The following is a 15053-nucleotide window of genomic DNA, read 5'->3' as shown; positions in this document are numbered from 1 at the left end:
ATTGTATATGTTACAAAATTATTGTCCCTGCTGTAATCAAGCAAAACAAGTTCTGATTTTGTGTTTTTTGCTTCTGTCCTCTTTTTGTTTACAGACATTAGTTAGTAAAGAAAACATAGGTCATTTAATGGCAATGATGCTATTCTGAAGTTTATACTCATCTACTTTTTATGCAATACGGTAGGTTTTCATTGTACTGTACTTTGCAAGAAATCAAGGAAACTGCAAGATCGGTAAATAAAATAATAAACTTCAATATAAATACATAATTGTTTAACACAATGAAAAAATACTGCCTGCCAGATGCAAGACTCAAATCCTGAACGCCATCACTAAAGTCGCACATGTATGTCCGTAGCCACAATGATATGAATACTTGACTTGGGTTGGGATGATCAAGTGTGACAGACCGAGAGGCTCTACCACTGCAAGCATGGCAAGGTACATCATCTGGTGACATTTATCATTCACTTTTGACACATTTCCCAACATTTGTATTGTATCCAACATTTGTGATCCCATGTGTCTTGTATTAAATTACTTGTCTCAGGGTCATCTACAGTGCTTTGGAGGTTTTTAAATGTTAATACGCATCACCCTGTGTGTGTGTGTGTGTGTGTGTGTGTGTGTGTGTGTGTGTGTGTGTGTGTGTGTGTGTGTGTTTATATATATGAAACAAATACTAACAAAGAGATAGAGGGCCTGGCCAGTACTTACCTCAGCTCAGTACAGCCGATACATACACAAAACAGAACAGAAAATTGACGTATCCTAGCTTTCGGAACTTCGTTCCTACATCAGGGAGGAGAGAGGGGAAAAAAGGGGAAGAAGGGAAAGTGGATTCAGTTATTCACAACCCAGGTTATGAAGCAACAGGGGAAAGGTAAACAGGGAGGGTAGCAAAGATGGAGGCATGGATGTCAGAGGGAAGCCAAAGATATTCTACTGTAATTACTTTGCCAGCTTCAAACCAAGGAGGATGAATACAGAAGTAAAGAGGTACATAGTATAAAGATAAATGCAACTATGTAGGATGAAAAGATGCATGAATGGCTAAAGAGGAAAGGGAAAGAGGAGAAGACTAAAGAGTAAATGGGAGTGAGGTTGGTTAACATAGTTTCAGTCCAGGGGGATGGCGGGATGAAAGGATGTGTTGGAGTGCAAGTTCCCATCTCCGCAGTTCCGAGGTACTGGTGTTGGGTGGGAGAAGCCAAATGGCACATATGGTGTAGCAGGTTCCTAGGTCCCTAGAATTATGCTGGAGGGCATGCTCCGCTACTGGGTATTGGACATCTCCTAGGTGGACAGTTCGTCTGTGCCCATTCATGCGCTCAGCCAGTTTAGTTGTCGTCATACCAATGTAAAAGGCTGTGCAGTGCAGGCATGTCAGCTGATAAATGACGTGTTGTCTCACATGTGGCCCTGCCTTGAGTTGTGTATGTTATACCAGTAGCGGGGCTGGAGTAGTTGGTTGTGGGGGGATGCATGGGGCAGGTTTTGCATCGGGGTCGGTTACAGGGGTAGGAACCGCTGGGTAGAGAAGGTGGCCTGGGAATATTGTAGGGTTTGACAAGGATGATACGGAGGTTAGGGGGTTGGCAAAAGGCAACTCTGGGTGGTGTGGGGAGAATATTGTCAAGGGATGATCTCATTTCAGGGCTTGACTTGAGAAAGTCATATCCCTGGCGGAGTAATTAGTTGATGTACTCGAGGCCAGGATAATATTGGGTGACAAGGGGGATGCTTCTGTGTGGTCTGGGGGTAGTAACATTGTTGTTGGGTGGGGAGGAATGTATTGCTTGGGAGATCTGTTTGTGGACAAGATCTGCAGGATAGTTGTGGGAGAGGAAAGCACTGATATATAATATAATACAGGGAAACATTCCAAATGGGAAAAATATATCTAAAAACAAAGATGATGTAACTTACCAAACGAAAGCATTGGTATGTTGATAGACACACAAACAAACACACACACAAAATTCAAGCTTTCGCAACCCACAGTTGCTTCATCAGCAAAGAGGGAAGGAGAGGGAAAGACAAAAGGATGTGGGTTTTAAGGGAGAGGGTAAGGAGTCATTCCAATCCTGGGAGTGGAAAGACTTACCTTAGGGTGTGTGTGTGTGTGTGTGTGTGTGTGTGTGTGTGTGTGTGTGTGTGTGTGAGTGATCTGATCTGAACTATGCAACCTTCAAATGGAAGTTTTTTGATCACTCCTTATTTTGCTCCCTGCCACCTTGGCAATATGTACCGCAAATCATCAGACCTTCCTGCATGCTTCGTGTTGTGTCTAGACAAGACAGCCTAGACACAATGAGAGGAATCCGAAAGGCATGCTCTAAGTTAAAAAAGGAGGGCGTGAGGTCTGAAACAGGATACGTAATGAATGCTATAAAGAAAAGTACGTAGCTTCTGGAATACTTAACTTTAATCCATCCTTTTGGTACATCTGGAGATTGTGGTGATACAAGTGAGACTCTTTATATACATGCAATGTTACTAATGGCGCCTTGCTAGGTCGTAGCCATTGACTTAGCTGAAGGCTATTCTAACTATCGGCTCGGCTAATGAGCAATGCTTCGTCCATGTAGTTGCTAGCAAAGTCGTCCATACAACTGGGGCGAGTGCTAGTCCGTATCTCGAGACCTGCCTTGTGGTGGCGCTCGGTCTGCAATCACACAGTGGCGACACGCGGGTCCGACATGTACTAATGGACCCCGGCCGATTTAAAGCTACCACCTAGCAAGTGTGGTGTCTGGCGGTGACACCAGATTCCTCCCCTGCAAATCGGCGAACGGTCGTGTTATAAGGCTTCCGCCCGCCGTGGGGAGAACCCCATGTTGACGTATGCGATGAGGTGGGGAGCCTAACAACAGGCGAGGCTGTGCCACCCGCACCCGGCCATTCGGTCCAAGGGGAGCTAGGAAACACCTGAAAACCTAGTCCAGGGTGCACGTCAACATGCGGTGTATGCGCCCGTAAAGAGACAGGAGGGGCCGAAGGGTCGACCTCCATTGCGTCGGGGTACCCGACGCGCGAAGACGCCATGTGGTCCGGAGCGGGCAAGAGTTCCATGGTGGAGGACAGCTGGTCACGGGAAGCGATCGGTGGCGCATGACCCAGGGAGGCGCTTGGTGGCTGCAGCGAAGCATCCACTGCGGGCGGCACTAGCTGGAGGACAGGCGGCGGCGGAGGCGGCAGCGGCGCGTCGCCATGGGGCAAAATGGAAGGCATCGTCTGTAACACCTGGGGATGAGGCGAGCCAGTAGATGGGTCCCGAGGGCGCTGACCAGATGGCACCGTCGCTGAAAGCAGACGGGGAGCGGCAGAACCCGTGCGACAACAGAGGCACAGCTGATTGAGATGCCGACGCACCTCACCAGAGGCCCCCAAAACCAAATACATCGCGCGGCCAAGGCAGCGAAGAATGCGCCCAGCGACCCAACGCCGTGAACCTCGATAGTTGCGATAAAATACAACATCGCCTGGAGCAAAAGCAGAAGTCTGCCGCTGCACAGGAACCTGATGCGGCGGGTGCAGCAAAGACATCAAGGTTTGATGAGGACGACCGTGGAGCAACTCAGCCGGCGAGCGACCATCTCAGGGCTGAGAGCGATACGAAGACAAAAAGAGCAACAACGCGTCCTCCCGAGAATGCGACTCTTTCAACTTCAACATCTGTGACTTGAAAGTCCGGACCAATCGTTCAGCGGCACCGTTTGACTGAGGCGAAAACGGTGCGGATGTCAGATGTTGAATACCATTGGCCTGGCAGAATGACTGAAATTATGCGGACATGAATTGTGGGCCATTGTCGGAAACAATAGTCTGCGGAAGACCTTCAGTGCAAAAGATAGCAGACAACGCTTGGATGGTGGCAGTTGACGTCGTGGAAGACATCCGGACCTCAAAAGAAAAATTACTGAAGGCATCTACCAGAACAAACCACCGAGCATTCCAGAATGGACCAGCAAAATCGATGTGCAAGCGTTGCCAAGGGGAAGTGGCTTTTGGCCATGCAAAGACTTTCCGCGGCGGTGCGGATTGTTGTTCGGCACACGCCATGCAAGAAGAACACATATTCGTAATTGCAGCATCAATTCCGAACTAAGTACAGTGCTGACGAGCAAGTTGTTTCGTTCGCACTATACCCCAATGTCCTTGGTGAAGAAGCCGTAAAACAGAGGACTGTAACGAACGTGGGACCACGACTCTGGACTGATGATTATCAGAACGCAGCAACAAAACACCACGTCGAACAAAAAGTCTCTCCTTGTGAGCAAAAAATCGGCGAACCAACGGATCCTCGATCCGAGACTTTGACAAAGGCCATTGCGTAGCAACAAAACGCAAAACGGTAGCAAGGACCGGGTCAGCAGCTGTGGCTGTAGCTACACGACGAAAATCAATCGGAAATGAGTCGACCACGTCATCGGTTTCCGAATCAATGAACATGCAAGCAAGTTCGGAAGAATCGAATGCTCTATCCTCAGCAACAGGCAAACGGGACAACGCATCGGCATTTCCGTGCTTAGCAGTGGACTGATACAAGATATCGTAGCAGTACTGCGAGAGGAAAATAGACCAGCGAATGAATTTCTGCGCTGTACGCGTAGGTACAGGCTTGTTCGGATGAAAAAGCGACGTCAAAGGTTTGTGGTCTGTGATGATGGTAAAGTGATGACCATACAAGAAATCATGGAACTTAGTAACACCAAACACGAGAGCCAAAGCTTCTTTCTCTATCTGTGAATAATTTCTTTGCGCAGACGAGAGCAATTTGGAAGCAAAGCCAATAGGGCGATCATGCGACCCATCTTTGTGCGTAAGCACAGCACCGATCCCGAAATCTGATGCATCTACCATCAACAAAAGTGGTTTCTGGGGATCGAATGGCATAAGGCAAGTATTAGAAAGCAACGCCGATTTCAACTGGCGAAAGGCGCGTTTGCATTCCGTCATCCAGACGAACGGAACACCCTTACGGCGTAAGCTATGAAGCGTAGCTGAAATGGAAGAGGCATTGCGCAGAAAGCGATGATAATAGTTAATTTTACCCAACACACTCTGTAGCTGCTTCAAATTCTGCGGCGAAGGCAAGTCTTGTATGGCACAGAGGTGCTCTGGACTCGGATGTATGCCTTGGGCATTGATGACATGTCCCAGGTATGGTAAGTCACGAGCAAAAAACACACATTTGTCCTTCCGCAAGTGAAGACCATTTTGTCGCAATACCTGAAATAATGTTCGTAGGTGTGCTAAATGCTCGTCTGCTGTCTTTCCGGAGATCACAATATCGTCCAGATAGTTCGCAGCAGTAGGGACCGACACACAAACAGTTTGTAAATATTGCTGAAACAATGCAGGGGCGGATGCACACCCGAATGGCAGTCTTTTGAATCGGTACAAACCAAGATGCGTGTTAACCACCAAGACACGCTGGGATTCTTCGTCCACTGGTATTTGCAAGTACGCATCTGCGACGTCCAACTTTGAAAAATATTTACCCGGGCACAGTTTGTCAAAAAGATCTTCCGGGCGGGGTAATGGAAAAGTTGCAATCACTAGTTGTGGATTCACAGTGGCCTTGAAGTCCACACAAAGTCTCAGTTTTCCGGAAGGTTTGGGCAAAATTAGTAATAGTGAGGCCCAGAGAGAAGCCTGCACACGTTCAATTACACCTTGTGATTCTAAATCGTGTAATGTTCTTGCGACCTCATCACGCAATGCGTGAGGAACATTGCGCGCTCTGAAAAATTTCGGTTGCCCATTGACTTTCAGTTCCAAATGTGCTTCATAGTTTTTAGCGCAACCTAAGCCCGGTGAAAAAATGTCTGCAAATTCTTCACACAGACGAGAAACATTGTCTGAAGGCACAGTCTGATTCATTGATAGGACCTGATTTACTATAGACATGTTAAACAACTGAAATAAATCGAAACCAAACAAGTTCACTGCAGTAGAAGAACGAAGAACGTAAAATGAGACAAGTTTTGTTTGTCCCTTGTATGTTGCAAGAAGGCTGCACTGTCCTAACACAGGGATATTCTGACCTGAATAACTATTTAACTTAACATTTGCGGCACGCAACGGAGGTTTGCCCAGTTGTTTGTACGTGTCGTGATTGAGCAATGAAACTGCAGCTCCAGTATCGAGCTGGAATGGTATGACCATTCCATTAAAGTCCAAATCTACAAAAAGTTTATTGTCCTGCTGACGACAAGAGCGACTGTCTCGTGCAATCTGAACTGATACAGGTACAGCATCACTTGCTAATTGACGTGATTTCCGGCGACGTCGACGCACACTTTGTGTGGGACGAACACTGTCACTGTTTGAGAAAGTGGCACTGGACGGGGTGGAATTCACTACATGAATGTCCATGGGCGAAGGTCCACGAGCCCGAGTGTCCTTGGTTCGATTCCAGCGCGAAGCAAAAGGCCTGGAATGGTTGTGATTGTCTGATCTGAGCTTTTTCTGGCAAACACTTTGAACATGTCTTTTCTTATTACAGAAAAAGCAAATAGCTTGGCGTGACGGGCAATTTTCACGCGAATGTCTAGTAGCACACCGCGGGCATGATTTCACTGCAGTTGTATGCTGTCACGGCACACCTGGTTTAGAGCGTAGCGGCAGCTGCGTGGACGTGCGCGAGGGCAGTTTACCGGGCCGTGCAGCGCGCCCGGCGGGCCGGTTAATGTTACACACGGCTGGCGAAGTTGCAAATGATTCCTCAGCAAAGTCAAGCGTGTCTTGTCTATCTAATATGTCTATCACTTGCTGAAGGGAGGGATTAACTAGTTTCAAAATCTGTTCCCGTATACGAACATCAGAAACGTTCTGTGCAATTGCATCACGGACCATTGTATCTGAATAAGGGAGTCCACATTCACACTCAAAAGCACAATCCCTTGTAAGGCCTTGCAATGTTGCAACCTACTCCCTATTAGTTTGACCAGCCGTACATTTTGTACGAAAGAACGTATACCTTTTTGCAACTACATTAACTGTTTCCTTGAAATAGGCATCTAAAGCAGACAAAAGTTCTCCGTAGGACAGAGTTGCTACGTCGCGTCGGGGAAATAATTTCACTATCACACGGTACGTTTGCACCCCTACACACGCCAATAAATGAGGCTGCCGCTCGTTACCTTGAATTCTGTAGGCGGCGAGATGAAATCCAAACTGGCGTGACCACTCCGTCCATGTTTCCTTAGCTGGGTCAAACGGCCTAAAAGGCGGTGCAACTGTGAGTTGTGGCTGTGGTAGTGGTAGAGCGGCGGCTGCCGCATCGTTGTGCAGTTCACGTTGACCCTGGACGAGCTGTCCAAGGGCATCCAATAACGCCTGCGTCTGCTGATTCTGCAAGCGATAAAATTCGGACAGTACATCTGGCGAAGACATGACACAAGTAAATGTAAGCAATTAGAAAGGACAAGACCCTTTCCGTTGACTCGTCGCCAAAAATTGTTGTGTCTAGACAAGACAGCCTAGACACAATGAGAGGAAGCCGAAAGGCACGCGCTAGGTTAAAAATGGAGGGTGTGAGGTCTGAAACAGGATACGTAATGAATGCTTGTGTGTTGTGCCTGGTGCAACTTTGTTTTCTTTATGGTAAATAGTGATCTATCTTTCCCTGCACACACACAGAGAAAAAAAAACTGCCAAGTCCAGCAGCTAGGGGCAAGCTGCTGGAGTTGGCAGTCATATGTGTGTGACATGTGCTTGCCTGTGTGTATGAATGTGTGTGTTTCTCTGTATCTCTTTTGCTGATGAAGGCTGTGGCCGAAAGCTTTGTGTAAGTGCCTTTTTAATTGTGCCTGTCTACAGTGTAACATGTCTCCTTTACAGTAAGCAGCAATCTATGTTTTCCTATATTTTTCATTTACACAGATGTAATTAACAAATCAGAGTCTATTTATTCCAGAGAAGTGACAGTTTGTTTATGACAGTTCAGCACAAATCTGATTTTTTATATACAGCAAGGCTACCTATAAATTATTCTGTGTGCCAGTGTTCATGCTGACTATAGGGATTCACACTGATCATGTGTAATTTGACACCTGGTCCTGTAAACTTACTTCTGCTCAACGTGAAAAATTCTCCAATTCACATTTTGTAATTAACCTTAACATATCAAATAATGCACCCTTCGATATAACTGCTTATTGTCCACTTCCCATCACTCTATTCCCAATGTCAATCCAGCTGACCTCTACTTCTAATCCAAAAACCATGGTTTACTCAATGTTTGCTATTGCAAGCTATTGCTATTGCAACACAAAAGTGCCAGAGGCACCAGTAATGATATACAATTAAAAATACTAGAAAGTAAGGCACACCAGTTAGTACATGCTAAGACAAACACTACAAGTGTCTAAGACACTGCGCTCTCACACAACAAGTACGAGGTCTGAATACATTCCAGATATGATACACTAAACTGTTTCATTCACAGTGGCAATATACATACTCTCTCCCCAATAAACAGAATAATTATAACTCAATTGTTCACAAGTATATATTATGACTCTTGCCACAGCCATGCAGTCAGTATGCCACAGGCGTGCCATAGAAAGGGATCAGGTTCAATTCCTTGTAGAGCCGGGAAATTCTGCTCGGTGGACAGACTGGAATAGGGTACACTCTGCTTGTAGTTCCAGCTGAGGAGATACTCAAGTGAGAAGTAGTGTCTTCAACTTCTGGAAGTTGATAACAGCCTGGAGAGTTGTATACTGACCCCCTAACTCTCCATAGATATATAGTAGAGGACATCTCTCGAAGAGCATTGCGTGGTCTTCTGGGCCCAATGCAGAGTTCCTTTATCAATGTATATTGTATATCACCACTTGTACACACTCATCAGCACAGTACCATATTGTCTCTTCACGTGGAAAATTTTTATTCCCTTGTTTGCAGATCAACATTTTTCCTCTTCTTCTTCTTCTTCTTCTTCTTCTTCTTCTCTTTTTTTTTTTTTTTTTTTTTTTTTTTTCCCCCCCCCCCTTCTTGTACCACACATATTCCACATGGTTTATGCTCACTCCTTCAATGATACTGCCCATCCTTCTCTAGTGTGCGAGTTGTCCCTGCTTTCCTGCGTGTTTGTTGGTTTAAACACCCTTGTTTCAAAAGAGAGTGACAGCTTAGATACAGTCTTGTCAACATTTTGTATTTTTATTTAGCAATTATTGAATTATTGTTTGAGCCTTATAGGTGAATGTCACAAGATATTGTCAACCACTGCATTCACTAGATTGGAATGGGGTTCATGGTAACTTATCAGTTCATTTTTTAAGTTGCTGTTATCTTTTTCATCCTATCTTGGACTAGCTTTTCCATACTCCCACTCTATTTTACGTAGTCAAACAGTTATCTGCCCTTGCAAACTTGCTCCTTTACTACCAAGTTAACTAATACTGGGCAGCCTAACAGAAGTTCCAATATCCAATCTTTCACCACAATTCACCTACACACACTTTTCACTCACTGATTTTCTTTTTTCAATGTCATAAATATTTTGCTTTCACAGACTGCTGTGCTTTGAACATAAAATTGTAGGAAAATCTGCCTCACATGTCAGTTTTTTTTTTTTATATTAAAGAATATGTTCCTTGCTTATTCCTATCTGCTTCTGATACATTTCCATTCTCACTTTTATTTTGTTTCGATCCATTTCTTTTTTCTTTGATAGACAAGTCAAACAACAATGGCAATATGTTGCAGCCCCCTGTGTTTCACCCTACTTACTACGAACTTACTTTTCTTAGCTTCCAATTTTATTAGTCATTTGGTTTTTAAGATACTTAAATTAATTGTTTGACCCTGTATTTTTATATCTTATTTTACCTTCGGTTGATAAAGGATTTCTGGTATGCTCACAAAGAGAGAGCTGATTCTTCCCACCCCCCACCCCCCTTACCTTGTCCTGAAACAAACTTATCGCCAAGTATCTTGCAGTTTTTTTCCTATTATTAATCTCTTAGTCTAGTCATCAATTTAAAAGTGTCAGTTGTTGGTCCCATTGTCTAATAATTTGTACATTTATACACATGACGTTCCAATTTTTATTTGGAACATATAGACTCTGATAATCATGAATCACAGTTCAAATGGCTCTGGGCACTATGGGACTTAACATCTGAGCCAAGGCACGATTCAAACCTGCGACCGTAGCAGTCGCGCAGTTCTGGACTGAAGCGCCTAGAACCGCTCGGCAATGGTGGCTGGCGAATCATAGTTACCATCACATGGACAGAAATACTGTGTTAACTTTATTACAACCTAGGGACATAGCTAAAAATGTCTTCACATAATTTCCAGTCCTGATTACTTTCCTTTAATTTAATCTCACAAATATGTTAGTGTAACATGATGTTGACAGAGGCAAATTATATATACTCACAAATTATTTAGCTAGAGGTATCTGGTTTGTATGTCTGGGAGGGAGGAGGGTGCAAGCTGAAAACTTCAAGAAAAGATTACTCATTTCATACCTGCTGGATTTAACTGCAGTTTATCTCTTCCATATACCAACCACATACCTAATGTGCATGGCAAACAGTTTGAAAGTATTATTCTATACTCAGCATTTGGAACTATCAGTTCCTTCATGAGAGAGGAAAGAGGGATAAGTTTCTGAAGGTCTGAAAGGTCACTCGGACTCCACAACTAATGTGAGGACAAGAGGAACAAATGTGTCTATAAGAAGTTTTGGAATTTCACCTCCTGAAGGTAAAATACTGATCAGTCTGTCAGTCTTCTAGTAATTTTATGGTTTCCTTGCATGAATTTTCACTTGGACATGATTATTCTATGTTTCATCACTCACCTGAGAGATATCTCTGAATTCCCAAAGAGACACACCTTCAAATTGCCATCAGCTGTTATCGGTAAACGGTTGCACGTGCCACAGAAGTGTTCACTCATTGAGGTAATAAATCCCACACGTCCCTTGAAGCCCGGGACATGGTATGCCTGCAAAAAGAAATTGTAAGAAAATAGCTACTGCTGTTGTGAAAATACTATAAATGTGTTGCTCACCAAGTGGAGGAAGGAGAAAATGTGCATTAAGGGGAGTTTGAACGCCCTATCCTGACAATGTTAAATTTAGTGACTTAACTTCCCCGTACTTCAGGAACAACTGTAGCCATTGACAAGAAACTTTTACAGGACATTAAACTATATGTTCTGAGTCTTACAATAATTGCATTTCAGCCACTGCTTTTGGAAATACAATTTTTTAATTACACAGTTAAAATTTTGTGTACTTTTTTGTATGTTATTCTAAATAATTTTATTTATACATAACATTATGTTCTTCTTTTAGTTCAGAAGACTCAGGATACGTATGTCATTACTCCCTGAAAATTTGAATTCGCTACTTGAACTAGTTTCTGAGATTTAGGGAAAAATGCAAGAGAAAATGTAAATTTTCAGGAAGAGTTTTTAAAGTTTTAATAGACTGTAACTCAATATATGCTTAACATTTTATTTTTAGTCACTCAGAAGCACCCTGCACCATACTGTATATCATCCTCTTGATCTTTTTTAAGTTTTTTTTGTTTTCTTCTTTCTGGACTCCGTAGTGGCCAACTGTGCTGCATACTCTGCTTTACCATTGCAAACCGTGTCCATCCATTCAAATTCTCTGATGCAGTTTGCTCCAGAATTAATTCCCATATGTTGTAGCACTTTCACGCTACCAATGTTGCCATCATTAAAAGCAATAACAGCATGACTGACCCCCACTTTAGTGTCTTCATTACAAGAAAAACATTTTTTGGTCTACATCTACATCTACATCCATACTCCTCAAGCCACCTGACGGTGTAGGGTACCTTGCGTACCTCTATTGGTTCTCCCTTCTATTCCAGTCTCGTATTGTTCGTGGAAAGAAGGATTGTCGGTATGCCTCTGTGCGGGCTCTAATCTCTCTCATTTTATCCTCATGGTCTCTTCATGAGATATACGTAGGAGGGAGCAATATACTGCTTGACTCCTCAGTGAAGGTATGTTCTCGAAACTTCAACAAAAGCCCATACCGAGCTACTGAGCGTCTCTCCCGCAGAGTCGTCCACTGGAGTTTATCTAACATATCCGTAATGCTTTCATGATTACTAAATGATCCTATAACGAAGCATGCTGCTCTCTGTTGGATCTTCTCTATCTCTTCTATCAACCCTATCTGGTACGGATCCCACACTGCTGAGCAGTATTCAAACAGTGGGCGAACAAGTGTACTGTAACGAAATTCCTTTGTTTTGGGATTGCATTTCCTTAGGATTCTTCCAATGAATCTCAGTCTGGCATCTGATTTACCGACGATCAACTTTATATGATCATTCCATTTTAAATCACTCCTAATGCATACTCCCAGATAATTTATGGAATTAACTGCTTCCAATTGCTGACCTGCTATATTGTAGCTAAATGATATGGGATCTTTCTTTCTATGTATTCGCAGCACATTACACTTGTCTACATTGAGAATCAATTGCCATTCCCTGCACCATGCATCAATTCGCTGCAGATCATCCTGCATTTCAGTGCAATTTTCCATTGTTGCAACCTCTCGATATACCACAGCATCATCCGCAAAAAGCCTCAGTGAACTTCTGATGTCATTCACAAGGTCATTTATGTATATTGTGAATAGCAACGGTCCTACGACACTCCCCTGCAGCACACCTGAAATCACTCTTACTTCGGAAGACTTCTCTCCATTGAGAATGACAGGCTGCGTTCTGTTATCTAGCAACTCTTCAATCCAATCACATAATTGGTCTGATAGTCCATATGCTCTTACTTTGTTCATTAAATGATTGCGGGGAACTGTATTGAACGCCTTGCGGAAGTCAAGAAACACAGCATCTACCTGGGAACCCGTGTCTATGGCCCTCTGAGTCTCGTGGACGAATAGCGCGAGCTGAGTTTCACACGATCGTCTTTTTCGAAAACCATGCTGATTCCTACAGAGTAGATTTCTAGTTTACAGAAAAGTCTTAATACTCAAACATAATACATGTTCTAAAATTCTACAACTGATCGACGTTAGAAATATAGGTCTGTAGTTCTGCACATCTGTTCGACGTCCCTTCTTGAAAACGGGGATGACCTGTGCCCTTTTCCAATTCTTTGGAACGCTACGCTCTTGTAGAGACCTACGGTACACTGCTGCAAGAAGGGGGGCAAGTTCCTTCGCATACTCTGTGTAAAATTGAACTGGTATCCCATCAGGTCAGCGGCCTTTCCACTTTTGAGTGATTTTAATTGTTTCTCTATCCCTCTGTCATCTATTTCAATATCTACCATTTTGTCGTCTGTGCGACAATCTAGAGAAGGAACTACAGTGCAATCTTCCTCTGTGAAACAGCTTTGGAAAAAGACATTTAGTATTTCGGCCTTCAGTCCATCATCCTCTGTTTCAGTATCTTTTTGGTCACAGAGTGTCTGGACATTTTGTTTTGATCCACCTACCACTTTGACATAAGAGCAAAATTTCTTAGGATTTTCTGCCAAGTCAGTACATAGAACTTTACTTTCGAATTCATTTAACGCCTCTCACATGGCCCTCCTCACATTACATTTCGCTTCGCGTAATTTTTGTTTGTCTGCAAGGTGTTGGCTATGTTTATGTTTGCTGTGAAGTTCCCTTTGCTTCCGCAGCAGTTTTCTAACTCGGTTGTTGTACTACGCTGGCTCTTTTCCATCTCTTACGATCTTGCTTGGCACATACTCATCTAACGCATATTGTACGATGGTTTTGAACTTTGTCCACTGATCCTCAACACTATCTGTATTTAAAACAAAACTTTTGTGTTGAGCCGTTAGGTACTCTGATATCTGATTTTTGTCACTTTTGCTAACCAGAAAAATCTTCGTACATTTTTTTAATATTTCTATTTACGGCTGAAATCATCGATGCAGTAACCGCTTTATGATCGCTGATTACCTGTTCTGCGTTAACTGTTTCAAATAGTTCAGGTCTGTTTGTCACTAGAAGGTCTAATATGTTATCACCACAAGTCAGTTCTCTGTTTAACTGCTCAAGGTAGTTTTCAGATAAAGCTCTTAAAAAATTTCACTGGATTCTTTGTCCCTGCCACCCGTTATGAAAGTTTGAGTCTCCCAGTCTATATCCGGCAAATTAAAATCTCCACCCAGAACTATAACATGGTGGGCAAATCTACTTGAAATATTTTCCAAATTATCCTTCAGGTGCTCAGCCACAACAGCTGCTGAGCCAGGGGGCCTATAGAGACATCCAATTACCATGTCTGAGCCTGCTTTAACCATGACCTTCACCCAAATTATTTTACATTTCGGATCTCCGTCAATTTCCTTCGATACTATTGCACTTCTTATCACTTTAAACATGCCACCCCCTTCACTGTCCAGCCTGTCTCTGCGGTATACATTCCAATCTGAGTTTAGAATTTCATTACTGTTTACATCTGGTTTCAGCCAACTTTCTGTCCCTAGTACTATGTGGGCATTGTGACCGCTTATTACTGAGAGCAGTTCTGGGACCTTTCTATAGACGCTCCTGCAGTTTACTATTAGCACATTAATATTGTTATTCCCTGCTGCATTTTGTCTATTCCTACCTTGCCGCATCTCAGGAGGTGTCTTGTCGGGCCTAGGGAGGGAGTTCTCTAACCTAAAAGACCCACATCTGCACTCCACACATACTCCGCTACACTTGTAGCCGCTTCCTGCATGTAGTGCACGCGTGACCTATTCAGGGGGACCCTACATTTCTCCACCAGATAGCGGAGGTCGAGAAATTTGCACCCCAGATCTCCGCAGAATTGTCTGAGCCCCTGGTTTAAGCCTTCCACTCGGCTCAAAACCAGAGGACCACTATCGGTTCTGGGAATGATACAACAAATAGCTAGCTCAGATTCCACCCCACGAGGCTTTCCGCCTTCACCAACTCCTCTAACCGCCTGTACGAACTGAGGATGACCTCTGAACCCAGACGGCAGGAGTCATTGGTGCCGACATGAGCAACAATTTGCAGTCGGGTGCACCCAGTGCTCTCTATCACT

At 43.7% G+C, this 15053-nt stretch overlaps 1 protein-coding gene across 1 annotated transcript in view; it reads right to left on the bottom strand.

Moving 5' to 3' along the window:
• LOC126441768 (molybdenum cofactor biosynthesis protein 1-like) overlaps window positions 1-15053 on the bottom strand; it is a 112663-nt gene that overhangs the window by 28010 nt on the left and 69600 nt on the right. Inside the window, exon 4 of the mRNA XM_050090688.1 lies at window positions 10832-10977. Within this exon, the coding sequence (XP_049946645.1) occupies window positions 10832-10977 (146 nt within the window). The remainder of the gene's footprint in view (window positions 1-10831; window positions 10978-15053) is intronic.

Source organism: Schistocerca serialis, unplaced genomic scaffold (genome assembly GCF_023864345.2).
Source record: "Schistocerca serialis cubense isolate TAMUIC-IGC-003099 unplaced genomic scaffold, iqSchSeri2.2 HiC_scaffold_1370, whole genome shotgun sequence".
NCBI lineage: Eukaryota > Metazoa > Arthropoda > Insecta > Orthoptera > Acrididae > Schistocerca > Schistocerca serialis.
The sequence above is the reverse complement of the archived record's forward strand: the minus strand, read 5'-3'. Positions and strand labels throughout refer to the sequence as shown.